This window comes from Pseudovirgaria hyperparasitica, assembly GCF_010093815.1.
Source record: "Pseudovirgaria hyperparasitica strain CBS 121739 unplaced genomic scaffold EJ05scaffold_9, whole genome shotgun sequence".
Taxonomy (NCBI): Eukaryota; Fungi; Ascomycota; class Dothideomycetes; order Acrospermales; family Acrospermaceae; genus Pseudovirgaria; species Pseudovirgaria hyperparasitica.
Genome location: NW_022985557.1, coordinates 890,039 through 915,400, shown reverse-complemented (window position 1 = coordinate 915,400; position 25,362 = coordinate 890,039). Strand labels below are relative to the sequence as shown.

At 48.6% G+C, this 25,362-nt stretch overlaps 13 protein-coding genes across 13 annotated transcripts; 4 read left to right on the top strand and 9 right to left on the bottom strand.

The window, feature by feature from the left end:
- Positions 1-96: 96 nt before the first annotated feature.
- EJ05DRAFT_476843 (ARF/SAR superfamily) lies at positions 97-1,601 on the bottom strand. The gene is made up of 5 exons (XM_033744122.1): positions 1,240-1,601; positions 1,026-1,181; positions 752-898; positions 583-698; positions 97-532 (listed from the first exon to the last, which is right to left on the bottom strand). Exons 1-5 carry the CDS (start codon positions 1,331-1,333, stop codon positions 494-496), a joined length of 552 nt encoding a protein of 183 aa, XP_033600067.1. The 5' UTR covers positions 1,334-1,601; the 3' UTR covers positions 97-493.
- A 339-nt stretch (positions 1,602-1,940) lies between these two features.
- Positions 1,941-3,142, bottom strand: EJ05DRAFT_476841 (glycosyl transferase family protein). Its single transcript, XM_033744121.1, has 3 exons — positions 2,986-3,142; positions 2,503-2,938; positions 1,941-2,451 (listed from the first exon to the last, which is right to left on the bottom strand). Exons 1-3 carry the CDS (start codon positions 3,050-3,052, stop codon positions 1,992-1,994), a joined length of 963 nt encoding a protein of 320 aa, XP_033600066.1. The 5' UTR covers positions 3,053-3,142; the 3' UTR covers positions 1,941-1,991.
- A 173-nt stretch (positions 3,143-3,315) lies between these two features.
- EJ05DRAFT_453425 (mitochondrial carrier) lies at positions 3,316-4,674 on the top strand. The gene is made up of 2 exons (XM_033742431.1): positions 3,316-3,573; positions 3,626-4,674. Exons 1-2 carry the CDS (start codon positions 3,435-3,437, stop codon positions 4,444-4,446), a joined length of 960 nt encoding a protein of 319 aa, XP_033600065.1. The 5' UTR covers positions 3,316-3,434; the 3' UTR covers positions 4,447-4,674.
- A 263-nt stretch (positions 4,675-4,937) lies between these two features.
- On the bottom strand, positions 4,938-5,738 carry EJ05DRAFT_465738 (xylanase G1; the record flags this gene model as incomplete). The annotated part of the gene is made up of 3 exons (XM_033742789.1): positions 5,358-5,738; positions 5,043-5,299; positions 4,938-4,991 (listed from the first exon to the last, which is right to left on the bottom strand). Exons 1-3 carry the CDS (start codon positions 5,716-5,718, stop codon positions 4,938-4,940), a joined length of 672 nt encoding a protein of 223 aa, XP_033600064.1. The 5' UTR covers positions 5,719-5,738.
- An 805-nt stretch (positions 5,739-6,543) lies between these two features.
- Positions 6,544-7,292, top strand: EJ05DRAFT_529372 (acetylxylan esterase precursor; the record flags this gene model as incomplete). Its single annotated transcript, XM_033748930.1, has 2 exons — positions 6,544-6,888; positions 6,966-7,292. 2 exons carry the CDS (start codon positions 6,544-6,546, stop codon positions 7,290-7,292), a joined length of 672 nt encoding a protein of 223 aa, XP_033600063.1.
- Positions 7,293-8,561: 1,269 nt separating this feature from the next.
- EJ05DRAFT_511396 (uncharacterized protein) lies at positions 8,562-9,704 on the bottom strand (the record flags this gene model as incomplete). Its single annotated transcript, XM_033748244.1, has 5 exons — positions 8,562-8,901; positions 8,954-9,102; positions 9,172-9,418; positions 9,471-9,562; positions 9,613-9,704. The coding sequence occupies 5 exons, from the start codon at positions 9,702-9,704 to the stop codon at positions 8,564-8,566; spliced, it is 918 nt and encodes a 305-aa protein (XP_033600062.1).
- An 876-nt stretch (positions 9,705-10,580) lies between these two features.
- Positions 10,581-11,847, bottom strand: EJ05DRAFT_465737 (WD40 repeat-like protein). Its single transcript, XM_033742788.1, has 2 exons — positions 11,610-11,847; positions 10,581-11,532 (listed from the first exon to the last, which is right to left on the bottom strand). The coding sequence occupies exons 1-2, from the start codon at positions 11,785-11,787 to the stop codon at positions 10,724-10,726; spliced, it is 987 nt and encodes a 328-aa protein (XP_033600061.1). The 5' UTR covers positions 11,788-11,847; the 3' UTR covers positions 10,581-10,723.
- A 698-nt stretch (positions 11,848-12,545) lies between these two features.
- EJ05DRAFT_501139 (uncharacterized protein) lies at positions 12,546-13,482 on the bottom strand (the record flags this gene model as incomplete). Its single annotated transcript, XM_033747079.1, has 2 exons — positions 12,546-13,285; positions 13,377-13,482. 2 exons carry the CDS (start codon positions 13,480-13,482, stop codon positions 12,546-12,548), a joined length of 846 nt encoding a protein of 281 aa, XP_033600060.1.
- A 1,443-nt stretch (positions 13,483-14,925) lies between these two features.
- Positions 14,926-15,888, top strand: EJ05DRAFT_486643 (uncharacterized protein; the record flags this gene model as incomplete). Its single annotated transcript, XM_033745548.1, has 1 exon — positions 14,926-15,888. One exon carries the CDS (start codon positions 14,926-14,928, stop codon positions 15,886-15,888), a length of 963 nt encoding a protein of 320 aa, XP_033600059.1.
- Positions 15,889-16,005: 117 nt separating this feature from the next.
- Positions 16,006-16,807, bottom strand: EJ05DRAFT_395154 (uncharacterized protein). The gene is made up of 2 exons (XM_033741372.1): positions 16,349-16,807; positions 16,006-16,014 (listed from the first exon to the last, which is right to left on the bottom strand). The coding sequence occupies exon 1, from the start codon at positions 16,758-16,760 to the stop codon at positions 16,458-16,460; it is 303 nt and encodes a 100-aa protein (XP_033600058.1). The 5' UTR covers positions 16,761-16,807; the 3' UTR covers positions 16,006-16,014; positions 16,349-16,457.
- A 266-nt stretch (positions 16,808-17,073) lies between these two features.
- EJ05DRAFT_439978 (uncharacterized protein) lies at positions 17,074-18,663 on the top strand (the record flags this gene model as incomplete). Its single annotated transcript, XM_033741905.1, has 3 exons — positions 17,074-17,353; positions 17,419-18,270; positions 18,332-18,663. The coding sequence occupies 3 exons, from the start codon at positions 17,074-17,076 to the stop codon at positions 18,661-18,663; spliced, it is 1,464 nt and encodes a 487-aa protein (XP_033600057.1).
- Positions 18,664-19,968: 1,305 nt separating this feature from the next.
- On the bottom strand, positions 19,969-21,866 carry EJ05DRAFT_395114 (CBD9-like protein). The gene is made up of 4 exons (XM_033741371.1): positions 21,364-21,866; positions 20,981-21,313; positions 20,462-20,922; positions 19,969-20,412 (listed from the first exon to the last, which is right to left on the bottom strand). Exons 1-4 carry the CDS (start codon positions 21,401-21,403, stop codon positions 19,999-20,001), a joined length of 1,248 nt encoding a protein of 415 aa, XP_033600056.1. The 5' UTR covers positions 21,404-21,866; the 3' UTR covers positions 19,969-19,998.
- Positions 21,867-25,205, bottom strand: EJ05DRAFT_395113 (uncharacterized protein). The gene has a single exon (XM_033741370.1). It carries the CDS (start codon positions 24,997-24,999, stop codon positions 22,330-22,332), a length of 2,670 nt encoding a protein of 889 aa, XP_033600055.1. The 5' UTR covers positions 25,000-25,205; the 3' UTR covers positions 21,867-22,329.
- Positions 25,206-25,362: the final 157 nt, after the last annotated feature.

The window sequence follows — 25,362 nt, the reverse complement described above, 5'->3', positions numbered from 1 at the left end:
ACTCCACCACAACGTTGTTCATGATAAAATTAGGTGTATCCTGGATGGTGGATAATGTGAAGAATCCGGGCACCTGTGTCTGCAAGAGCGGATATGATTCCAGGGATCTATTCCTCATTTCTAGGCATTATGATTGTAGTACAACATTCTCCCTCCGCTCGTCTGAGCATTACACCTGACCTCGCTGAAGGCGGAGAAGTATCTCCGACGCCATGCAAGCCAAGTCATCAACTCCTCATGATGCCGCTTTACTAATACAGTTCCACCTCTTGAATGAATTGCTGCTAGATGGAACGAAACAGTGCCGAGTGTCGCCTCATAATTATAAGAGAATTATTTGTCAATGCTTCTCTTCTCCCAGAGAAAGAAGCCGTGCAATTACGGCAGAAAATTAGGTATGAAGACAAGGTCTGAAGGGGTGCCAATGTGAGAAGCAAGGGTATATGCAAGAAACTCGTAGCATTGAATCGTCGTTGTGATCGTAGAGGTGCGTCTATTTCGGTGGGAGTTTGACGTTGTTCGAGAGCCATGCCTGGTGGTGTTAGAACGTGGGTTTGTTGAGGACTTTAGAGTGATGCTTACAAGGCCCTCGAAGATGCCTTCGCCAGTGGTCGCACAGCTCGGCTCGACCTTCCAGACGTGGTCCTTGGCGACGCGATCAAGTTGTAGTTTGTCTGAGACTTCCTTGGGGCTCATGGCTGTTGTCACCAGATCAGTACTATGATAATCTACACTGCGGGATATACCATACCTCCAGAAATGTCCTGCTTGTTTGCGAATACCAATAGTAGGGCATCTTTCATTTCACGGTCTTGTATGATTCTCGTGAGTTCAGTCTTAGCTTCTTCGATGCGATCGCGGTCGTTGGAGTCGATCACGAAGATTAGACCTTGAGTGCCTATCAGGTTCATGTTAGCATTGGCCTCATTTTCAGACCAGCACTGGTAGGGCTCGACTAGCACCAGGAGAATGTGTATCTCAGGCTGAGTCTATACCCGTTCCAGGCTGGATGCTTTCCCGCATACCAGAGAAATAGTGTCTCCATAGAGGCCTAATCTTATCTTGACCACCGACATCCCAGACATTGAACTTGGTGTTCTTGTAGGTGACAGTTTCGACGTTGAAGCCAACGGTGGGAATTGTGGTGACGTCTTGATCAAGCTTGAGCTTGTAGAGAATTGCTGCATGACAATCAATACCGACCTCAACGCATGCGCGCAGTCCTATCGAGCTTCTTACTGGTCTTGCCGGCGGCATCAAGCCCCAACATCAAGAGACGCATTTCCTTCGATCCGAAGATCTTGTTCATCATCTTCGAGATTTGTCCACCCATCTTGAATGATTTCTAGGCGATTGTATTGGGCGGATGATGATTGTAGGAGGTTCGAGGTGGGGGGAGTTGTCGGTTGTTGGAGCTAGGATGCGGTCTGAGATTTAACGACGCGACAAGGGTGATTGATAGGGCGAGGTGATTCGAGAATGGCGCAGCGCACACGAGAAGCAGATGGAGAACAGAGTGCGAGTAAACAAGAAGAGAGGATGATTTTGAAGCGGTGCGCAAGTGTGGGACAGGAGATTTGATTAGTACGGATAGTAAATTGGTGGTGGAGGGACGACATGGGCAACGGGTTTAATCATTTGCGATAGGGGCAGGGGCGACACTAGCGCGGCCACCTCGGAGCCACTGCCGTTTGATCTGCGAATTAACCAAGCCTTGAAAACAGGAGATTCATATATGTACAGGTTATTTAGAAGCTGAGATACAGTCATCATATGTTCATTCAGGGTGGTAAAGTATATGGTAAGCTGGCGGATTTGTTCATGTTCGGTGGTTCGTAGCATTCGAAACCCCTGCCAAGCATTTCCCTACCTATACGGGACCCTGCCCTGTCGTGTATTCGACTACATGCAGCCACGCAACACCGCAACGTCAACCTGCACCACCACCACCACCAACGCCTCGCTCTCTCACAATGTTTGAGATAACAGCCTCAAAAGCCATCATCGATCCCTGCATCCTTCTCGATCCTCAGACGCTCCGAATTGACGGCCCACCACCACTCGTTCGTTTCATCCGTTTCCTCTCCTGGCTTCTCATCCCAAGGCTTGGGAGTGAGGAGGTAATGCAAGTTTTTCACGCTTTCATCTCGCCAAATTGCACCATGGACGTGCGCTTTGCGAGTTGGGCGAAGAGCATTGTAGATGTACGGTAGTGACACCCATCGGCCGTGAAACACATCTCCTAGGAGCGACTGATCAGCAAATTCGTAGCTTGCTGTAGCAGAGTCCTTTGTCAATTGATCGAGGATAAGTTGATAGATATCACCCGAGGGATTCACGACTTGAAGCCCTCCGTTGGGCATGCCTAAACCACCTAAGGACGATGTTCCTTCGACCTGCGCCTTCTCCGGCGTCCCATGCTGGGCGGTATAGGCGCAATTCTCTGGTATCCTGGTGACTCGAATTAGCTGAAGAGGATTGGTTTGACACGTTCACACGTACCAGTCCTTTGGGTAGTGTGGCTTTTTGAGAGGATTGCAAACACATGCATGTGCTGCTGCAAATACTCGGTTTCCAGTCCCCTTTGCGCTCGGAGGGTCAAGCTCCAGCTCCATCAATTCATCCATATTGCGGAGGATGAGCATATCGCTGTCGAGTTGCACGATACGCTCATACTCCACCAACGAGAACGGCGTGAGCTTACTCCAGCAGTCGTAAAAACGTGGATCGTTGTCATAACTTTTTGTGGCCGACGGCAGTAGATACGTGACATGCTTCTTTGGAATTCCTCGGACGTCCAGGGCTCGATGACCCTCTTCTGGGAACTCATCTGTGTACAGAGCAACGAGAGGGTAGGCCGACTTATGTTTCTTCAACGAAAAATCCAGGGCAAGAAGCCCAGAAAGATATTTCGTATTTGTGATCAGAGTCGTCCATACTGCTGTATGTTAGCAGTGAGGGTAAGGCTGACCAATGGCGAAGCACCTTTTTTAGATGCGACGACTCTTTCTGGATTGGGATTGACAGCATCCAATGTTTCCTGTGCAGCCATGATGCTGGTAGAGGATAGAGTGGTGCAGAACCTTTGGAGGGATTATTACAGGAAATACTGAATGAAACGAAGATGTTTCAAGTTTTTCCTGGCATCCACGAAAAAGACACAATACAAGTTGAAGGGCCTGCAAACCACCTAGCAGTGAAAGCGATGATGCAGTCAATGTCAAGCAGTGGAGCGGGCCGATCGCGAAGGCTGAGGCTGAATAATCTCGGTGTTAAGGCAAACAACCGCCGATCCCGGCCTAAGTTTATCGCTGGCATCACCACTCTTCTCTTGCGGTCATACATATTTTGTAGACCAATCTCCTCAACAACACCACCCTATATACAGACGGCATGCCTCGCTCGCTGTCTTTCCGTCGTCAAACTAAGTCCACATGTCTTCGACGGTGAGGGACTCAAAATCCCACGGCGCCACCTCTGCTTCTCCTGCAAATCTAGAGACTACTGCAAGTAGCAATAAGAACTACAAGGGTTTTGTTGCTGGCGTCTTCTCTGGGATAGCAAAGTTGTCAGGTATGTTGAAGCTGTAGCTATCGAAAGCACTCCCTTTGCTAAATTCCTATAGTTGGCCATCCCTTCGATACCGTCAAAGTTCGCTTGCAGACTACCGGGAAGTCTCAGTTTCAGGGTCCGCTCGACTGCGTTCTGCAGACCGTCCGCAATGAAGGGGTACGAGGTCTTTACAAAGGCGCAACTCCCCCGTTGGTTGGATGGATGTTCATGGACTCTCTAATGCTTGGCTCCTTGACCGTGTATCGCCGCGAACTTCTCGAGCGCGTCTTCACGACCCCAACCCTCCGAACCATAGACAACAAACTTCCACCTGTCGGCCATGGCGTCGCAGGTATAATGGCAGGAGCCACAGTAAGCTTCATCGCTGCGCCTGTTGAGCACATAAAAGCACGCTTGCAGATTCAGTACGCAGCCGACAAGTCGCAACGACTCTACAGTGGGCCAATTGATTGCGCCAAGAAGATCCTGAAGGGACATGGTATCAGTGGCTTGTACCACGGCCTTTTTGCTACATTGTTGTTTCGTTCGTTCTTTTTCTTCTGGTGGGGGTCTTACGACATATTCTCGAGCCTCTTGAGCGAGAAAACAAATATATCTACACCGGCCGTCAATTTCTGGGCTGGAGGTCTATCGGCACAAATATTCTGGCTGACGAGCTATCCATCAGATGTTGTTAAGCAACGGATCATGACTGATCCCTTGGGTCCAGAGCGAAGGTTTCCAAGGTGGCGTGATGCGGCGCGAACGATATACAGAGAGAATGGCTGGCGAGGTTACTGGAGAGGGTTCCTGCCTTGCTTCCTGCGTGCATTTCCAGCGAACGCCATAGCACTACTAGCATTTGAAGGTGTTATGCGCGGACTGCCTGCATGACCTGCGGCTTGCTGCGCTATCATACCTAAGAGATTTATCTGTACATACTTACTAATTGCGATAGATTTGTAGATACACCCACACTCTCATCTCGATGCCGTTAGGCCTCTACACTGGCAGATTTTGCTATCATCAAACCACACGTGCGCTCCAATGGATCATGAAGCACGTCAACCTTAAACAGGAACACCGAACAAATGGCAAATGACAGCTTTAGCAACCCCCAACGCTCGAACATTACCGCAGCGCATACACAAATCATTTGTTGCTGCATTGTTATGTCCACTCAACCTGCAAGAATCACTATCCACGGAGAAAAAATAGCACACCCCAACTTTAAACTTGATAGCTCATGACATATTGTCGTTTGCTAGCTACCTGCATCCTCTCCCTTCCACGACTCCAAGCGTTGCTCAGCATTTAGCCCGTATGTACATATGTTGCCCCTACACATAAAAGACTGACGTAGGCTCAGCAAGCCAAGAGCACCCCTACGCGACTGTGATAGAAGCAGAGCCAGCAGACTGATAACCCTCAGTGGCGACCTACACCACGTTAGCACCCGTTAACGTATCGCCTCAAACTCAGCTACTTACAATCATATAATCAAATGTCCCAAGCTTCATCCCCAATTTCGCCCACGCATCGAAATGGTTCCCAGTCGTAACAGTCCCGCCAGTACGTTTTGACTGGCGCACTGACCAATACTGTTGGAACGTCTTAGTACCGTCGATAGAGGGAGCATTGGTGCGGGTGCTCATGAGGATATCGTATGTGCCGCCATCACTCGTTACAGTTCCCTTATGCGTCGCGCCGCTGGATGGGTTGTATGTGCCGAAGTTCTCGACGATGTCTGTTATCGTCAACTTTGGTCCCCTTATTTGACATTCCTTCAGGTGTCGTCGCCTTACAGTACTCAATAAGAGGATTTCGGCTCCATCCGTACACACTCAAATAACTGTTTCCCTTGGGACTATAAGTCCCCGAGATGCTCACTGCACGTCGACTTCCCGTGGACCATCCCTTGCCACCAACCCAGTTGCCTGCGTTGTTGCTCCATGTCGCACTGTAAGTGCCCCCTGCACCGTTCGTGTATTTGATGTTGCTCGCACCGTCGGTGTAGAAGCTGTAGTAGTAACCATTGTTCGTGCCAGTCTGGCTCTGCGTCAATGTCTGCCGTGCTATCAATTCGCCAGCTTCCGGGGCTGGGATGGCCAACGTGCTGGTGATGAAGGCCACGAGGGCAAGCAAGGATTTTTTGGAAAACAGCATGATAGACTATATTTGGGTTGGAAGCTCTTATGTGAGTTGAGGCCAAGTAGAATGCTTGCTCTGGTGAAGGGATGTCAGGGGGCAAGACGGTTATATGTATCCCAAAGACCCAGTATTTTCTCCTTTCAACCAATGTAAATCCAACCTCGTGCACGAGATAGATTGGCGACCTCATGATCGACAATATACCAAGTGGAGCCGCGCACCTCGAAGTTTATCCAGCGGCTGAACAGCAACGCCAAAGCCGTAAAATACACAGTCACATGCACAGTAGTTGACAATATTATCACTGCTATCAATATGGAAGAATTCATTCAAGCACTAAGAATGCACTTGACAAGACCTAGGACCCCAGAACCAGTAGTTACACCCGGGCACTAAATCCGCTACCACGGTCCCACATTTCACTTCAGCCTAATTGCAGGACTTGCCACTGGGGTATGTCCCCTGGTGACTTTTCTGGGGTGCGCATATGCACCCCAGATTCTTTGGAACGTCTGTGTTGTACCAGTCACGATGGATCCTGGTACTCGTGCCTACCTCCGTAATACGGAAACCATATATAGTGGTTTGCGGTCGAAAGGACGCTTCTATGCGCTACGAGGACATATGTTGAGTAATACAGGAGGAACATGTAGCTGCTCAGCCTAAAAGAATGAACTGAGCATGCGTGATCATCAGTGCATAGATAGACTGCCCCTGCTTTACACAAGTCTTTATAGAGTGCACATTCCTGCTCTTTGCAACCACTGATTATTCAACAGTCTCTTATTTCAACTCCCAACTCATTGCATCAGTTCTGATATACCCCATAGAACAGCTACAATGAAGTCCATTCTTGCATCTTTCAGCCTTCTCGCCATCCTTGCTAACGCCAATCCTGTTGAGCCTCGCCAATCTTGCCCGAAGGTACATGTTTTCGGCGCTCGTGAAACGACCGCCTCTGCCGGCTATGGGACTGCTGGAGGTCTAGTGAACCAAGTCCTCGCCTCCTACTCAGGGTCTACCGCCGAAGCGATCGTGTACCCAGCGTGCGGCGGCCAGGCCAGCTGTGGCGGCGTCAGCTACGACAGTAGCCAAAGCCAGGGCACGACGGCAGTAGTGAAAGCGGTCAACGACTTCAATGCGAAGTGTCCAAGCACTCAGTTAGTTTTGGTTGGCTACAGCCAAGTAAGTTCATCCAACAACGCATGAAGACACCAAGTGTATCCTGGCATGCGGGCATAAGCTTAACAAAGTGAGTACAGGGCGGCCAAATCATGGACAATGCGATCTGTGGTGGTGGCAGTGCGCAGCTCTCGGGCAATGCATTGAACGCGGTGAAGGCGGCGATCTTCATGGGTGATCCGAGATATGTGCATGGCTTGTCGTATAATGTTGGGACGTGTGCAGCGCAAGGGTTCGCTGCTCGGCCGGTTGGATTCACGTGTGTGTCTGCGGCGAAGCTCAAGAGCTACTGTGATGCTCCGGACCCGTACTGCTGTACTGGAAATGATGCTGCTACGCACCAGGGCTACGTTACAAAGTATGGGAGCCAGGCATTGGCTTTCATCAAGACTAAGGTGACTGCGTAACAGTGTGAGGAAAAAGGGGTAAATCGAATAATCACAATATACTGTGTCCACGTAAGATGGAGTGATTTATGTGAAACCGTATGTTTGCGGTAATAATGAACGTTCAGGTGATCATACGTTTCCTTGAAACACTACCGATTTTCACAATGTGTACTTGAAGCTGAAATCCATTCGTTTAGGTAACATCTCCTGCAGCCTTTTCAGGCTTATCTTCCAGATTTTTGTTATAGATACCGCATCCTTCTATTGGAACCGCGCGCTTGACATTTTTGAATGACATCTAATATTCGTACTCGAGATCGGATGTCTGGCACCCTGGGCTGCATTCATACCATCTCAAAAACTCCACAAGCTAGGTTTACGTTCTGTAAAGCAAAAGTTAGCAACTCTCGTATTGACTTTAAGAAATTGTACGTACGCTAGAATGTCTTTGCTTCTTCTTCGGCTTCCTAAAATGGATATTCAGCACTACAGTGCAGTCTTCTCCAAAATCAGCACACTATTTAGTGAGAAAAAAAGGGGGAAATCGTGGTAGTGTTCAAGTCATACAAGCACTTGTTGGCGATGTGGAACTATACTAGAACTGGCACTACATCTTTACCACTAGAATTGCGATGTCTTCGATGGCAGTAAAGCCAGGGATTTGTTAGTTGCTCGTACGGCTCATGTAGAATGAGTTGTTGAGTTTGGAAGTTAGGTTATTACTAAGATGAGCCGATGAAGCTACTTTAATACCCTTACCGATAGAAAAGTTTACGAATATATCAATAATTCTATTCTTATCGGCAGATATACCATATAATATAGACGAGGATAGGGGTTAGCCAGGATGATGATCTGATACATACGTTTGAGAACTGGAATACCTGAATGAAAACATCTTATTGTGGAAAAAAGTCTATCCCAACATGGGCGTGTGTATGCTTGTAGAGTAGACTCTTACCTGTCCCACGTACTTCGGATCTGTAAACTCCCAACAGAGGGTTTCATGATGCTAGTGCGATCGCTGGTGACAGGGTTACAACCGATAGTGAGAAAGATTGCCTGAGCAATGGCCACATTGCAATGAATCACTGGCTTCATACACAAGGAGGGTACTGAAAACATTGTCCTGTCACGACGACATGTGTAAACTTTTGCAAGAGTGTCGACATATCTGTGACTGGACAGTTAATGGTTCTAGAGACACAGCTATTATATTTAGCCAATGTCTACTAAAGCCTTACAGCGTCTCGCACCAGCTCGTGTAAACCAATTCATCCTCTTGATCCTCAAACCGGTGGCAACATCTCCTTGATCACATCTTTCATTTGTTTCCCAAAAGCCTGATTAAGCTCATGCCCAGGATGGATAAAATCCACCCACAAACACGGGTTCCCACTAACGCTATAGCACGTTGCGTTTGGAGCACCATATTTTGTTGGATCATTCAGTATCGTATTGAACGTATCTGTAGGGTCTACAATCTGTGCTTTGGCATCGCGATGTGCGTTTTGGAACTTGCTGTTGCCTTTCTTCATGGCGGAGTTCCATGACGAGGTGACCTGTTCGACAGATGGGCCGTTGCCAGCGGTGTCTCCATAGTTGAAGACCGGGGCTCGATGGATCGCTGTTAGTGGATTAGAATTGACATAGATAGACGAGGAATGGGCTAGTCTCACGTGGGACAAGGACGGTAATGAATTTGCGTGCTCCGCGACTGTACTGTTTCTCTAGAAGTCTGAAGTAGCTGTCGATATCGGCCGGGAAGAGCATGGACTCGGCGCATGAGACATTACGACCTTTGTAGACCTGCGTGGAAACATCGACGCTGTTCTTGTATGTCAGAATACAGTATCATTGTTAATGCGACAGCCTGCCGAAGCGAATCTATACACACATTCCAAAATAGTTGATGAAGATGCTGTTGGTTGACGTCCACCCCACGTGTGGACTAAGAGTCGTTTCAAAAGTATTCTCCTGACTAATGAAGTCGGGATCAGCGGTTTTATTGGCAGGCCCTTGTGGTTGAGCCGCAGTGTGATTGACGTAGCTGCCACCGACAGCGTAGTTGTACGCTACAATGCCAGGCATAGAAGAGTCGTAGATCACAAAGTCGACCCAATTCGCTCCACCGGTCAAAGTTACTGTATCCACTTTAGACATGGTGATAGACAGGAAGGACTGGAGTGGACGCACAATCGGGGCTCGAAGGGTTGCCCAAAGGGTTATCCAAAGATGGCTGAGGTTTCGCGCGTGCATCGAAACCAGTTGTGGTGTACGAGTCTCCACTGGAACCATGATTAGAATACCAGATGGTACCTTCGGCTTGGTGTTTTACAAGATGAATAGGTATCGAGATGGAGCTTGACCCCTGGTGGTGCTGATGGCTAAAGCAAACACCGCAGCAATCTGTAGCATACTGTGCAACATGATGCAGAAGAGCTGATACTTGCAATACGGATGTAGGAGATCGCAATCTGCATAGGCGTTGACCAAGTATATACCACAATAACTTCCACAGAAAGATTCTGGCGTATTGCTAATGCGAAAAGAGCAAGCAACTACTTCATGCTTTTGTGAGATTCTGGCTAGATCGAGGCATCGCTGCTCAACACTATATGGTCTTTAGATTCATCAGGAGCTGGTCCTGGACAATGTTTGAGTCGTGAAACGCTTGATCTGGGCAGCGGTGCATATTATGTCTTCACTGCGTTGCTCAGATTGCTTTTTGTTCCGCGCGTGACTTAATTGTCGAACCGAGAATCCAACAGCCATCAAATTTAGGTGTGGTTTACGAGAGCGGTCGGTCACTACCCGTAAGTACTATTAATAGGGCTCAGAAGACGGATCGGTATTGGCTAAATAGGTGTCCCTTTCGTGAATAGATGGTCCTTAATGTATTTAGTAATTCCCGGTCTCGGCGAGGGATGTGGCTTAAAACGAGCCCGGTCTTATTCTCCTCACATGCCTTCATGTTCACCCACCTACTCAGGGTTTGACATAAAGTATCGTAAGATCAAAAATATGACAGACTACGTGCTACATTTTTTCAGTATCCTCGAGAGAAGACTACCTTAGTATTACCGGTCAATGCGTAAGCACATGGCTTGATGTTGGGCGATGCGCGACTGAGAAAGGACTGTGAAAGTTGCGATATTTTTTGGTCGAGATGCCAGTATTGGCGCAGTGAGGGATTTGTTGGAAATGTCACAAAGATCAAAACAAAGCCACCTTAGTCCTGTCACTACTGGTACGTGCGTGTTTCACACAAGCGGACACCTCCGTAACTGTGCATTCGAAGTCAATCGTCAGCTGTGCACCACGTCGAATTAATTAGGTCGCCTTGTAGCCGGGAGTGAGTGGTTTGGTCCTCTATAGCTATGGCTATCACTTCTGAGGCGCTCAGGCTTTCTGTATCCTATAGTCGAATGTATTCGCTCAAGGATCTGTCATATTTGCCACGCAATGATGCTTGACGACGCGTTTGTACAAAATAATCTTGTTCCATCTGACAAGACTTGAAAGACCCTATTCTTCACATTGTTTTCCAAAGGAGGGAGAACATCCGACATCTTGTATTGCTTTGTCACCACCCAAGAGTCTTTCTTAGCATCCATTCGTCTTCGGCTCCATACCCAGACACTACCATCGTAACTCCCAGAAACGATGGTATCGAAATCAGTAGAGCCTGTCTTACGTACGACGCACACCGACCGCACGAGTTCTGTATGCCCTCGAAGGCATTGAAGCTCTTCGCCTGTATCAATGTCAGATATTCGGATGGTGTTGTCAGAGCTACTTGACACAATGTATCTATGTAGGGGACATATTTCAAGTCGCGTTATGCCCATGGAATGGACATTGATAGTGCGTATACACGCTTTTGTCGCAATGTCCCATACTCGAATACCTCGATCTCCAGCGCCACTGATGATAACTTTATCGGTCATCGCGACCGAGTTGACAGCAGCTATATGACCCGAAAGAGTGAATATAGGCGCCAAGGGGTCATTAGAATCTGCCATCTCGCAGAGCCGCTTCGATTCCCACATCTTGACAAGTTTATCCTTACCTTCCGTAACAACAAGGCTTGCCGATGCTGCGATGCTTAGAATACTGTCGGTGTGTGCATTGTCGACCATGCGGCGGCACTCGAACGTCTCCAAGTTCCACGCTATAAGTCTCCCGTCAACGCCAGCGCTGACGAAGAAGCCCGACGATACACATGCAGCAACAGCGAGGACAGACTTTGTATGGCCTATTATAGTTCAGTGCGATCATGAAAGAAGTCTTCATAGCTGTCCAGTCTGTATAATGCACCCTGTACAAACCTACCTTGAAGCGGCGGATGTACCAGTTTCCTCGTCTCAAGCGACCAAATCCGCAAGGTTGTGTCTCTTGAACAGGTGATTAGATAGGAGTTTGTTAAAGTCATGTTGTAAACAGCATCCGTGTGCCCATCTAAAGATTGGTCGGCGGTCGGAAATAGATCAGGATTAGCTGACACAGTCATATTGCGGTCTACGATATGGATTTCCAAGATGAGGAGATGAAGAAGGGAGATGGATGATGATGGGGTCTTGGGGCTGAACGGCAGTTCCAAGGCTGTTGCCTCTTCTAGCGCCCTCGCATGGACCTTACGAATGCGGACAGGTCTGAGAAATACTCAGGTCGTGGTGCATTTGGAACCACTCTCCCTTTCCAATCATAACAGACCGGTGTCTGTAGCACCTATCAATAACGCTAGCTATGCAGTTGCAGAATCGGACGTTTGTACTTGGACCTGTCGTCGTCGCCCATCTGATGCAGAGAAAGGTCAAGTCATGCTGGGCCGGGACAAGTTTATTATGGTCTGTATATGGACGACACACATCACGAAGTGTGGGCTCACCATCGTGGCAAAAGAACACCTACTCAGTGCACGTAGTCTCATACTAGTTTATAATTAGTGATAAGCCCTGAATTTGGTACATCTTGAAAGGCTGATGAACGATATGGATTCTCATCAGGCATATTCACAGAAGAATGACTCATCAATCTAGCTAATTAGAAGTGTTTATTGCTTATTGCAAACTAAATACCGAGCAAGTGAGTATAGTCTGTCATAACGGTAGAACCAAAGTTGACAGCCGTCAAAATGAGACCAGAAACTGCCAAAAAATGACGCAACAAACAATCAGACACCGAGGCCCTGCAAGGATAAAGTGGTCAGACGCAAAGCTCCTGTCCAGATTCTAAAGTCTGGTCCGTCTGTTTTGACCCTCCCAATGGCTACTGGTGTGCACAAGATCCTGCTGCTGGACCTCTATCTGACGCTCGGAGTCCGATTGTGTGACGAGCCCTAGATTGACTAAGCTCAGCCTCTCGAATAAGTGCGATATGTTTTGTATATTGTGTCTGGAAATCGGAAGTTATGTATACCGATCTCCCGGTGACGACATGAACGTGCCCGCTCATGCTAAAAGCCACTGGTATCTCGACTTCATTCAGCCTTGGTAGCCATGTTGATTCCGTCTCTTGTACTCCTCCACCGCTTGTTTCGGGTCCTTGAAACGCATACCAGATCTCCGCATCAATATATTCGACTGGTACACTCATCAACCTGGCGAAGCATCGACGTATGGCAGGAAATATCGTCTCTTCGGGGAGGCCGGAGCCCATGATTCGGTCAATGATTTGCGGAAGAGTCAAAAGCTCGGTTGGCGGTCGTGCAGCACATGGTTTGCTTGTCGCAACTGGTGCTGGCCCACCGTTTTTGTTATCCAAAGGTGCTGCTTTGTTGGAGTCGAAAGGCTTCGACAATGAGATTGTAGGTGCTGCTGCGACATGTATCGACTGGGCGCCCTCATGCTGATTTAGAGATTTGTTGTCAAGAAGGATCTTCGACTCAGTGGAGAAATTCGTCGGACCCGCTGGGCTTGGGTTTGGTTTTTCGATGAGTACATCATCGGGAGTACGATTATCAGGGGGTATATTGATGATCGTATCGACCGGTTCTAGTGGTGATGGCGCTGTATACAACGTCAGTGTTGAGTGTATGGGATATGGTGTCAGACAGTCACTATAGTTAATCTACTCTGACATTTCGCTCGGTCTACTCACATCTCTCTTGTATATCTGCGAGCGTATACCGTTTCTCGACCATTTCTGGGTGGTCCAGCTTCCTATTCTTGTCTGCCGCACCCCTCTCGACTGTTCTGGCTGACATCATGAAGGAGATCAGAGCAGTCAAATCTATATGATCTCTTGTGCATCCAAGTGGCGTTGTAACAGGCAGGCGCTATAATGGAAGGATATTTTAAAGGAAGCTATAGCCCAGAAAATCAAAGTGGACTACAGGAGTGCTCGTGCGATAGTAGTGGTGTAGAAAGTTAAATTTTGGAGGAGTAACGTTAGCATTAGGGTAAATAGAGGTGAAGTTGCATTGTTTCGATGACGACCAACAGTCTAGTGACGGGAGTAAACAGCATTTCACTCCACTGCGACCTTAGCACCATCACAGCAAACAACCAGCACAATCAAGCGTTTTTTAATAAACTCAATGAGTTTTTTCAACGTCGCTGAGGTATTGTCCCTCCTTCCCTCCTCCGATTTCTCCTTCAATCAGCCAGCGTCCTCACCCGGAATCGTACATGTGAATTTCATGAACACAGGCGGCCGCATAAAGCTTAAATATGTCAAACCAGCACACACAACCTTCAACTTCAACAAACTTGACTATGACTACTGTAGCAACGCACAAGATTTATTTTCCTGGATGCTCTATTCAGTCCAGCGGCTCGTGTACTCAAAGACATCATAGATAGGATTCGCCCCCTGAGAAACCAAGTAAAGTACCTAGAGACACGAACACAGCTCATCAGAAACATGCAGAGGAAACGTGCAAGCTTAAGTAAGAATACTGAGACGTAAAGACAAAAGTAGACAAATGGGCTCAGAAAAAGAAGAAGGCATACGAGCACACCAGTCTTCTGGGGAGACGAGGTCAGCTAAGCCCACAAAGGAGTTTTAAGGTGGTTACGCTGCCCACATATAAGATACTCAGACAAGGACTGCTTATACCAGTAACAATCAAGCAAAGGGCAATATTTGGACAAAGCCGATCAGTCATTCACAACGATAGATGTACTAGAATTAGGGGGTGCCATAGAAGTAGAATCGTATGCCGTTTCTGACCAAGACCAATGATCTGAATGATTTGGAGATTACAGATGTGTCCTAAAAGTCTGTAAGTCTTTAAGTCTTCTGTTTGTCCAAGCTCGTTCACACAGTCTTGATTTTGTCTCTCTTTCTTTTCCAGGATGCCTCAAGGAGACAGTCTTGTGACACGTCGAAGTTAAATTTTATCGAATCGGGACTGAGCGTCCAGATTGAGACTGGTGCATGTTTCTCTGGTGGCTCCGTAAAACAATACATTGAAAACAATGCCATTTCCATACGGTACCGCTGCCTTTAGAAGAGAAACCTCCACCACAAATGACAGCTGACTCGACCACACAACCATCTGTGGAACTAAAACCAACGGGAAGCAAATCCACTTGCATGGTCGTACTTGTCATCATCGAAGAGCCGACACCACCGCCCCAGGACAACAGTAGACTCTCGAATTACTGATATTCAACGCCATCTGCCTACTCGAATATCAAGCAGCATGGCAGATAATCTGCAGGACGTAATCATGAACCAGACTCAACACTATCCATGTGAGGAACCATGTGAGGAACTTGAACCTAACCCGATGACACGAAAGAGACGTGTTGCCGAGCAAAAAGCTCGCGACTTGCCGGCGCAGAAGATTCGAATTCTTGAAGAGAGGGTTGCTGCATTGATAGCGGATAAAGAGAAGGTCCAGTACGAAGCAACGGCGACAAAGATATTCCTCCAGGAAGAGCGTTCCAGAGCGACCGAAAAATACGATAAAGCTAGAGCAGAGATGGTCTGCCTTGTTCAGAACAACAATGATATGATCAGAAAAGCTTCGGAATTTATCAACATGTTGACGGGGAAGGTAGATCAGACACAAGCCGAGAACAAAGCATTGAGATATCGATTGCAAACCCTTGAGTCCACTCCAAGCTATGGACTCCAGAACACTCGAACCACCGTACCCATGAAGCTGTCTCTTGTTGGCTCGAATAAGGATGCAATGGATATGGATTCTTCCGCCGCCATAGTCAACAACAAGAAGGGAGTAGAAGAGTTGCCATTCGTTGTTCTCGAGCGAGGTGGGACAAACCACTTGACCTTCTGCCCTGGATCGCTTCTTCCTCTTGAGATCCAAGCCATCGCAATGGAGATCATCACCGAATACTACATTATAAACCATCCAGCCAAAGGCCAGTGCATCAATCGACACCTGCAGGGAGATATGTGTATCGACGCTACCGACGGAGGAATGTATGTGGCCTGCAGACACTGCACCAACAAGAGACGTCCATGTATCAGAGATATAGATAATCGTTTGGCCCTGGTACCCCTTCACCGTCGTGTCCGATCAGCAGCCAGGGTAAATGATACGGGATACTTTATCCGCCTCGGAGGACCACTGATGGTCAAGGGCTTGTGGAAGAATGAGAGCAAAAAACGAGACATGCAAGAGGCGGAAACAACTTAGATCTCGAGGTAATGCCAGGTCATCGTGGAATGCTGGCTTCCCGTGGTATCGAAAGTCTTGATTGAGGTCCGTCTTATCAGTTGAATTTCCATGATTCTGAGTCTACGAATAGCGAGGTCCCTGAATCTGAAATTTCGTAGATTGGGATATTAGCTTTCGCAGTCGAAGGAGGTAATAATGTAGGAAATTCAGCATGTAGGAATTTGGCATACTGAAAGCAGAGAAGATGATTTCAGGTATCGCCAGCTGAAAATCGTCACCGAATATGCAACTTCTCCTAACAGAATTTCACCACGTACATGATCCTACTGCTTTGCTCTGTGATCCACGACTTATTATCTGTGCATACCCCAAAATATCGAGATTCATTTACGATAAGATAAGAAGCTAGACCTCCTCATACACACAAAGCTATTCATTTCTGGCAAGTGTGACATGTAGACGGGAAGCAATACTGTACCTCTACCAAAATGTTCTTACGTATAATACTTTTGCTCATCATGATGCCAAAAGAAGAGACCGCCTGAACTTGTCCTTCGCGATTTGAGAGTTATGCATCCGAATTCGTATCACAGCGTTTCGTTGGCATGGAGCAATTCTACGAGTCTATCATATGTGCGCTGTCCGTCTGTTTCTCTTGCCTCGAGACTCGAAGAGTTGTTAATCAGCATCGTCACCATAATTGAGACATCTTTGCCGCGGGAATTGTGAGAGTGAGGAATTATCTGGGCGCTTGAGTAATCTTGTGCATCTGACACGATAATTGCAGACGCCATCTTGGTATGCGCTCTTGTCGCAAGACATGTGAAAGGTAGCGCATTGATCAGACACTTCCTGAGAGAATTCCTCGAGAGATTGAGAGAAGAAGCCATCCCAAAATCTATGGAGGAATTGGCACACGAAAAAGGCAACGTGATGCTGACAGATGGAAGAATGAAGAAGGGCGAAAGTAAAAAAGATAAGATTGGCGGAATCAGGCACGTGACTAGCTATCATATGCGATTGATACTCACGTGACTGCCGCCCGCACGGCTTCGAAATTTGCTCCCGAAACAACAACGAATCAAGTGATATCAAGTCGAAGCTTCGCCTTCTTGACTTTATAGTGGCAGCCTAAGACTTACGCACACATCTAGTAACCTTAATACAAATATCAGCGTCATTGGTTCGGGACGACACTACGACATGGGGAAGCGCAAGCGTAACAATGCACTGGCAACCTCGGGCACCGCCAAGAAACATGCTTCAAATGGTGGGATTCCAAGTCCGCCAGGAGATACGAACACGCATATGGGTCCAGAGAGGGTCAACTCGGTCATTTCATCAGAAGAGCTAGAGATTGCAGTCGAGACGTTGCAGACGCTTGCTGAGCATCCTGCCGTCATCAAGTCGAAGGCATGTAAGGACTTACGAACGGCGGTATACAGTTTCCGTCAGGCCAGTACCACTGGCATGCTTGCGGCAGGTAGGTTTGTCCTGTACTCATATGTCATGGGTTTATTTGCTGACTGACCGTCTACCTACGTACAGAGGGTAGCAATCTCACTGCACGGATATCCGCCGCGCTCACCGATGCCAACTATCTTGATGCACGCATCTTACTGGCTGAGATGCGCATTAGAAAGGAGACGCCTGCCTTGGGTGCACTGTGCCGATGGGTCCGGACATTAGATGTAGTATCTGGATTATCGATCCATGTTGAAGTGCCGAACCAAACCGTTGTTGGCCAGAATGCTTCCAATCACGACTTGATTCAAGTCTTGGACGCCATCTTACGAGTCACCGGTCCAACCGACACAAATCTTCCGAAAGTATGCAGAGCCCCTGGTACTGTTGCGTTGCAGGAGACATGGGATCTTCGCGGCATCACAGAACCAACTCGCCACGTTCGTGAAGCAATCGCCGACGAAACTATCTTTTCATCTTCGCCCGCAGACCTCAAATCGCGCTTCCGCGTCCTCGAAACTACCCCTGGTTTGTCGCGTAAACCACCGAATCTCCATCCTGCAGTTCTATTCGCCTCCACCGACGACGCCGTCCCTCTCGCAAACCCCCCAAAAACCGAATGTCGCAATCATCCGGTTGTGCCTAACCTAAGACTCATCAGGGATGTACTCTCACCCGAAGAATGCACGTCAATCATCTGCGCAGGCGAAACAATGGGATTCCTCCCCGACGCGCCGCTACGACCGCAGGGCGAAGAAACCAGTATTCTGGCGCACAACTTCTACTGGATTGTTGACAAGGCGCTTCACGACAAACTGTGGGACAGAGTGAAGCCATTCGTACCGGAAAGCGTAGGCGGTAAGGTGGTACGCGGCATCAATCGACGATTTAGGGTCTACAGATATGTACCAGGCGCCGAATACAGATGCCACATCGGTCAGTCCTACTTATATCGCGTCACATGACTACCATTACATCGCTGACTCTTCTATGACAGACGGAGCATGGCCACCATCCGGTATTGACACTGTCACAGATGCATACCAATACGATTCATCCCCCGCTACCGCTCGCCAATCCTCGCTCTTCACGTTTCTCATTTATCTCAACGATGACTTCCGCGGTGGCGAGACGACATTTTTCATCCCAAGTCTACAAGATGGCGTCATCAATGCATATCCTGTCAAGCCGATCATGGGCAGCGTGGCTGTCTTTCCACACGGCGAGGCACAAAATGCGCTGCTTCACGAAGGCACAGGTGTAGTTGAAGGAGCCAAGTATGTCATCCGGACCGACGTCGAGTATGATGTGGAAGCCAGCAGTGCATAGGTATATCTATGACAGTGGTATGGATCCCGAAGTCAAGACTAATTGGCACTGCGGCTCATCAAGGGGCACTACAAATTGTCTCATTTTCGTTGTATCGCATTATCGCTTGTCGTGCACGAAATGATGGCCAATACGGGCTTATCGCCATGCTCCCTGAAGCGAACGTCATGTGTGGCAAGCTAGAAACCATGCTACAAGCAGACAGTTGACTTGCAAGCACCCTGTGCAAACCATATGCACAGAGTGCTCGAGATGCAAACTTCACACGAGCACCCGGAAGAAAGTGCTATGTTCCGTAAAAGCGGGAACAATCGCTTGGGCTACATGCGAGTTTCGTGTTCGAGCATAGACGATCTCCAATGGCAAAACGGAATTGTGCAATTATGCATTTCAGACATAGCCTTCTCATGCGCTGTGCAAAGAACGGGAACGGAGTATCTACGATATACCACGCAAGTAAACTCACTTGCAAAGAAGAATGTTGCACAACGTTCTTCGTCCCTTCTCCTCCTCCGTCTGTCAACCATACCTTAGCCGCTGTAGAATTTGTCGGACGTGGCTATGAAAACACATATACATGAATATAAGACATAAAGAGAAACAGGAAAAAGAAAGAATATACTATAGTTTCTAGGAGACACAAAAAGAGAAAAAAAAATTAGAATATATTCTCTTCTCTATATCTATATCTATAACAGAAATCTTCAGAAGAAAAACAAAAGTTCAAAAGACCTTATTATAGACCATCTAACCTCCGAGTCTCGACGTAAAACATAGCATCGGTATGACATGCATAACTGGTTTATCTCTAAGATTTGGCTTATCCTCCAAAATAGATATCCAATTTTTTACTGCATCTTGTTTCTTGACACCACTTATATAACATTATAATTGCACTCTCTAACTAGCTCTCCGCTAGTCCTCTTGGTCAGACGGTGGGTTTGTATACGAGGATTGGCATTGTCTGAGTTTAGTACCCGGAGGTTGGATTGTGTACATGACGATTAGAGCAGTGTGTTCGGGTGGGTGGATTGATGTATGGATGGAGGTATGTGTAGGCAAAGGATTAAGTAGGATTCAGAGTGGTTAGGTAAGAGGGGAAGAGATGATTATAAGATTTAGCGGGATGAAATCGAGGTTGCTATGAGAGTGTAGATGAGGAGATACGGGACAGATAGAGATGGGTTGGGTGGTTGCGTTTACGATTGTATATTTCCTGCCTTGTATGTTTTATGCAGGTACAGTATTCCAAGTACGAATTTACGCAGTACATAACAGTAACAGTGCCCATGAAAACGCCTTCGCTAACTTCATGCATCATCGAGCCCAACATCTCTACGCTGCCATGCCCCTCCCTGATCCCACGCTCTCCATCGATCCCAGCCCATTCCCATTCCCACCAGACACCTTCCCGATACCCCCCCTATTTTCCACTCCAGCACTTTGTCCACGCACCCTCCTGACCTCTGCCCATCCCGCAACACCCATCCAGCTGACCCACACCACCGCGGCAACAACGCCGTACACAATATTCCACTCCTTGTTGCCACCCGTGAGCTGCAAGCCAAGCCCGCCGTTTACGATGCCGAGCGTGATGGCGCCGCGGCCGAGCCAGATGTGCATGTGCGAGACGGACGTGCGGCGGTGCAGCTGTGCGAAACGGCGGTGGTGTAGCATGCCGAGGAGCGGTTGGACGAGGAGAAGCAGGCTGAGCACGACGAGGCCGATGATGGCATGCGGGGTGCGGAGCTGGGGTGAGGGTTAGCTTGTGAGACGTGGGAATGGAGGAGAAACTTACGTAGCCGTCGACGGCGGCGACGTAGATGCCACATGCAGCGCCGGCGGTGAGTGTTAGGAGTGCGGTAAGTTGGATGCCGGCGTGGATGTAGAGGGCATGTTTGATGCCTGGGATGCGTATGCTGATGGAGCCGAGGGGGAAGAGGAGGAGCATTGCGAGGCAGGCGCATACGGCGTGTGCGAGGAGGACGGCGGGGGGGAATGGTTCTGTTATAGTGTTGATTATAGGGTTGTCTGACGGAGATGGGGCAGTGGCAGCGTCGACGAAGGGATTTAAAGAGGATCCACCGACGGCTGTGGACATGTCCCAGTCGAAGTGTGAGTCTCCGGCGTTGTGCTGGGAAAGGCGCTCCGTCGGACTGGTTGAGTCGAGAGGGGGACCAGCGTGTGCAGCGTGGATCCATTGTGCTGAGGCTGCAGAGAAGGACATGCTTCCTCCCGACCAGGACTCGCAGTTGGAACCTGGAGAAACGGACCTGTTAGTATTGCGGGAGACCTGGGCACGGCGGATACTACGTACAGCGAATGTTGGCTGTCATGACACCATCTGCGATGCCCGAGCCCTCCAGCACGGTGAGCTGGGTGTCGGGGGTGTATACCGGCTCAACCTCTCCAACCCCAAGACGTGGCGAGACTGTGACGTTGTCGGCGCTTGCTGCATACACGATGAACATGTGTGAGCCGGCCATGCCACTTCCCTGTCCTATAGCCACCCAGGAGAAGGCTGTGGGCGCAGTGACTTGGAGAAAGATGTCGCCCTGGCCATCGTCTGCTGTTTGCTGAGGAATGTTGAGTCGGTAGCAGACATTACCATCAAAACATGTTGTCGTAAACTGAGCAAATGTAGTTGCCACTGGGTATGTCAGAGGAGAAATCTAGCGAAAAATTTGATAAGGAACACACCTTGAAGCAGAAGTGGCCAGAGAAGATTGAGGCGATACATGACTCCAGCACGAGATGTCGAGGCCTGGCACTTATAGCGATGTGATGCCGCTCGTATTGCAGGATACCTGAACTGAGTCTTGGGTAGGATGTAGAGACTCCCGTGCCCGAGCGAGAAGTCTCATCATTATATGCGAATTAAGACTGCCGTGTCAGTGAGACCGACGACTCCGCCTCTGAATGAAGCGGCATCCAAGACCGCGGCCGCGTCAACATGGTCGCAGTCGAAATAAGGATAAGACACCACCAAAGCATCAGGAGAGCATTATGCGTCCTTCTGTAGACGCAGACAGCCGCTATTGATAGCATAGCCGGGTGTGCATGGCGCAGTATTAGAAACACCTTACCAACAATAGGTTAATCAAAAGGCCAAGACCTCTAGCGTTACGAAGCGCATAAGTGAAGAGTGGCTGGGCTGATATATATGCACCACCTCATGCGACTGCCAAGTGCTGACAAGTTTGAGGATCCTTGGCGCCAATAATTCGTTCATAACGTCCACAGGTAGACGTACGTAGCCCTGAAGGTAGTGTGGTGCCTGCCAAGAACCGCGGATCTCAGTGGAAGCAAAACAGTTTACCTGAACGGAAACGCCAAAAGGAGTATGTCACATAACTGCCGTGATTCCTCTGGGGCTAGCGACTCAATTGCCAAGTGACGACATTCATGCCATGATCTACCACATCATCTCAACTGAGACTCCCCGGTATCGACCCAGTCCCCTAAAAGCAGGCGAGAAGCTCCACCGCATCGACGACGATAAGAGAGTTACGAAATGGTGTGATATGTGCTGCAAGGCCGGTACCAAGTCCATCTCTCGCGGAATCAATCTGCTGTTTTACCTTTCAGTTCAAAGGTTACTGCTCAAACTACACTCTCCGACTGAGACTACCTGCATGAAGGTGTCTAATGATGCTAAGCAGGGCTTCAGATCAGACGAATCTCACAGAAATCCTCGTCCTTGACGCCCTCTGTGGCCTCGCCATGCATGATGCCATGAATATACGCTGCGCCGAGAAATGCGAAGTCATACTCAAGCCCTCTGCTCAGCAAGCGCTCGAGCATGGACTTTTCGGCCTTGCGTAGTATAGCTGGCGATCGGAGGCCTGGTATCAGCCATATCTCGTCTCCCGCTTTGGTTGCTAGTGGTGCGTTGCCCATGAGATTAGTCGATGTTTGTATCAGCATCTTGGAAGGACGCGTGTCAAGACCCTCGCCGGTGATGGTCTGTATCCTGCTGCTGATGATGTCTACAAAGTTGAATATGCTGCTTATGGGATGCTGGTTTCGAACGGTATGACTTGCAACGTCTGCGCGAAATTCGTGTATGTACTTGAACTGGCCGTCGTTGCGTAGGTCTCCAACGATGTGTTGTAATGCTTCGATGCTCTTGGTCATCGTCTTTGCACGGGCTGGAAACTCCTGCTTCATTCTCTCCTTCCACGTCTCGTTCAGCATGTTGGTGTATAGGATCTTTGAAAGTGGCGGTGTTGTGCGCCGACCACTGAAATCGATGACTGCAGTGAGGCGCGCTTTGTTCTCTTCCAACTCTCGACCGTACCAGTCAAGAAACTTCAACATCTCCTGCAAGAGGCATTTCTCCAGGGACCTGAGCATCATCGTGGCCTCGGCTTCGTCGGCAGGATAATGTGGGTTGGTATTGTTTCGCACTTGAGTCCTCCACAGGACTTGCCAGCGCGAATGGATGTCTATACTTCCTTTAGGCCTCGGTGCCGGTAAATTCCAACGCAAGTTTTGCCACTGGGCTCGATTGGCGGCGTCCCAGAAAGGCACCGGATATGCCAGTTCTGCACAGAAGGGCTTTAGGAACTCAGAGAGTAAGATTAAATCAACGTCGGACCCATACTTGAACGTGGATGTGACTGTGCCAATACGAATGGCGCGAATGTTTAAGATACCTTGTTGAAGATTGACCTTGAACTCAGCCTTGCCTGCGTCTATTGCTGACCATGGCATGCGTCCATTGAAAGGAGCGGGAGAGGAGAAGTCTGGGACCCATGACGGAAGATTATGGGCATTCTCCTCAGTCTGAGGGCCATTTCTTTCTAAGATCTCGAGTCCGTTTCTCATATGTAAGCAAAATACAGTCGTCTGTGTAAAGACCTCTCGCACTGTATAGCTGTAGTCTGCTTTCACTGTAACAAATCCAGATACCACTGCGCCATCAACAAACTCCTCCGACACACCAAAGAATGCAAACACTTTGTCTCGCGGATCAGTTGCCTTCGAGTTGTGGAAGATTCCCATGGCCTCCATCAATGTGTGCGGATGACAATCTGTACGACGCTCATGGCCCCAAACTCCTTCTTTCCAGAGGAAATGACTCGTGCGGCCGAGGCCAAACGCCACATTGAAGATCTCAACGAGAGTATCCATAGCTCCCCAAGTAGAGCCACTTGGCCTGAACAACCGGGGGACGTTGCTCTTCGGCAACCGGCGCTCCATGACCTCATCGTGGATATGTGGTTCGGGGTCGATATAGTACACGGCAAGGGCTTGAAGTTGCGTGCCCCAGTTTGTATGGCGTAGGCCATTCTGTATGATGACTAGCTCATCAATGTCGAGTAAAGATGTTCCGCATAGTGCGAATGCCTTGTTTGCGAATGCAAGCTCTTGGACAACCCACGCCCTCGAGAACCACGAGCGGGAGAAGAAAGCAAAGACCGACAGCCATTCTCCAGTGGTAATGGGACTGAAGTCGAAGGAATATCCATCAACAGTCTTGTTGAGCTTCTTATACATGTCCTCGTCTGCGATTCGCATGTGGCGAAGGCTAGCAAGCTCGCCAGGCTGTTGGTTGTGAGCAATGAACAACTTAACAAGTCGGTTCATGATGAGTACGAATATGTCAGACGCAGGATCAGAGCCACCTAGCCAGACGTTAACCATAGTGGCTTGTTTATATATCCGATGCATCATCGCTACTTGAGAAGTCTTCTCGGTGTTGTTGAGCTGGTCGATGCATATGGCATCGATCCAAAAGTTGTCACACGGACACGCAGCGGCGTCGGTATAATCGTTGACACCAAACGCTTTCTCAGTGACCAAGTATCGAAGCGAAAGCAGAGCAGCATAGAGATTGGCGCTTACAGATATCGGCTGCGAATCTGTCTCATTGTTGAGGACCCGGATCTCGAACGCTGGAGCTGCCCAGGCTTTGGCCGGACGATGGAGGTCACGGAATGGGAACAGATTCTGTGGATCTCCCCAGCAGTATGACAGGGCAGTATAAGCAGGCTTATCCGCCAGATCAACGGTAATTATCTGGCAGACAATCGGATCATGGAGTGCAGTGAGAGTGTGCGGTAGGGAGGGAAGTGGAAGAATGCGTATGAGACGAATCGATGTCTCGGTTGGCAAAGCTTCATACTGCAAGCATTTCCACGATTGTTTTTCAGAGTCATCCGGTGGTAGGATAATAGGAAAATGTGGACCAACTTGTGCTTGGTTACCAGCTCGAGCTCGATCTAATGTATCTCCCCAGCGTTGATGCTGCCGATTTAGATCTGCTTGTGCTTCGCGACTGAGGCTCGACGTTAGCGATAGATTCGAGAAGCCTTGCGAAAGTCGCGACATGATGCGCCAGCAGAGGATTAGAGAGGATTTAGAGCTTTGGGTTAATGATGAGTGATTAGTCGTGTTGACCCCGCTTTGGAGGTTGAGAGGCTGTGCAAGCCACGGAGCGGCATCCAAGACATCTGTAAAAAGGACTTGTCAGTATGTAGAGTAGATTGCGCATATAGAGATAGTAGGTCCCTGATGGAATGTACTCTTTCTGATGTACGAGAGAGTCAAGAGTGTGGCTAGGGGTTAGGTCTGTTTCTAAAGCCTATACAGACGCAATGTCTTTGCCAAGACCGATGTTACAAGCAAATGCATTAAATTCTTGCATCAGTATGATTTCTATGAGGGAAATTACTCGCAGCATCAATAATGTAA

Bases quoted from the DNA above. Each gene is read 5' to 3' on its own strand.
- EJ05DRAFT_476843 (XM_033744122.1), bottom strand. From the start codon at position 1,333: ATGGGTGGACAAATCTCGAAGATGATGAACAAGATCTTCGGATCGAAG. The intron at 899-1,025 runs GTATGCGGGAAA...TGAACCTGATAG, and splicing joins ATGGAGACACTATTTCTCTG to GCACTCAAGGTCTAATCTTC. The intron at 699-751 runs GTATGGTATATC...TGGTGACAACAG, and splicing joins CAAGCAGGACATTTCTGGAG to CCATGAGCCCCAAGGAAGTC.
- EJ05DRAFT_476841 (XM_033744121.1), bottom strand. From the start codon at position 3,052: ATGGCTGCACAGGAAACATTGGATGCTGTCAATCCCAATCCAGAAAGA. The intron at 2,939-2,985 runs GTGCTTCGCCAT...AACATACAGCAG, and splicing joins AGTCGTCGCATCTAAAAAAG to TATGGACGACTCTGATCACA. The intron at 2,452-2,502 runs GTACGTGTGAAC...TCGAGTCACCAG, and splicing joins CCACACTACCCAAAGGACTG to GATACCAGAGAATTGCGCCT.
- EJ05DRAFT_453425 (XM_033742431.1), top strand. From the start codon at position 3,435: ATGTCTTCGACGGTGAGGGACTCAAAATCCCACGGCGCCACCTCTGCT. The intron at 3,574-3,625 runs GTATGTTGAAGC...AAATTCCTATAG, and splicing joins TGGGATAGCAAAGTTGTCAG to TTGGCCATCCCTTCGATACC.
- EJ05DRAFT_465737 (XM_033742788.1), bottom strand. From the start codon at position 11,787: ATGACTGTGTCAGCTAATCCTGATCTATTTCCGACCGCCGACCAATCT. The intron at 11,533-11,609 runs GTAGGTTTGTAC...GAACTATAATAG, and splicing joins GGTACATCCGCCGCTTCAAG to GCCATACAAAGTCTGTCCTC.
- EJ05DRAFT_395154 (XM_033741372.1), bottom strand. From the start codon at position 16,760: ATGGCTTCTTCTCTCAATCTCTCGAGGAATTCTCTCAGGAAGTGTCTG.
- EJ05DRAFT_395114 (XM_033741371.1), bottom strand. From the start codon at position 21,403: ATGTATCGCCTCAATCTTCTCTGGCCACTTCTGCTTCAAG. The intron at 21,314-21,363 runs GTGTGTTCCTTA...TGACATACCCAG, and splicing joins CTGGCCACTTCTGCTTCAAG to TGGCAACTACATTTGCTCAG. The intron at 20,413-20,461 runs GTAAGTTTCTCC...CCCTCACCCCAG, and splicing joins TCGCCGCCGTCGACGGCTAC to CTCCGCACCCCGCATGCCAT.
- EJ05DRAFT_395113 (XM_033741370.1), bottom strand. From the start codon at position 24,999: ATGTCGCGACTTTCGCAAGGCTTCTCGAATCTATCGCTAACGTCGAGC.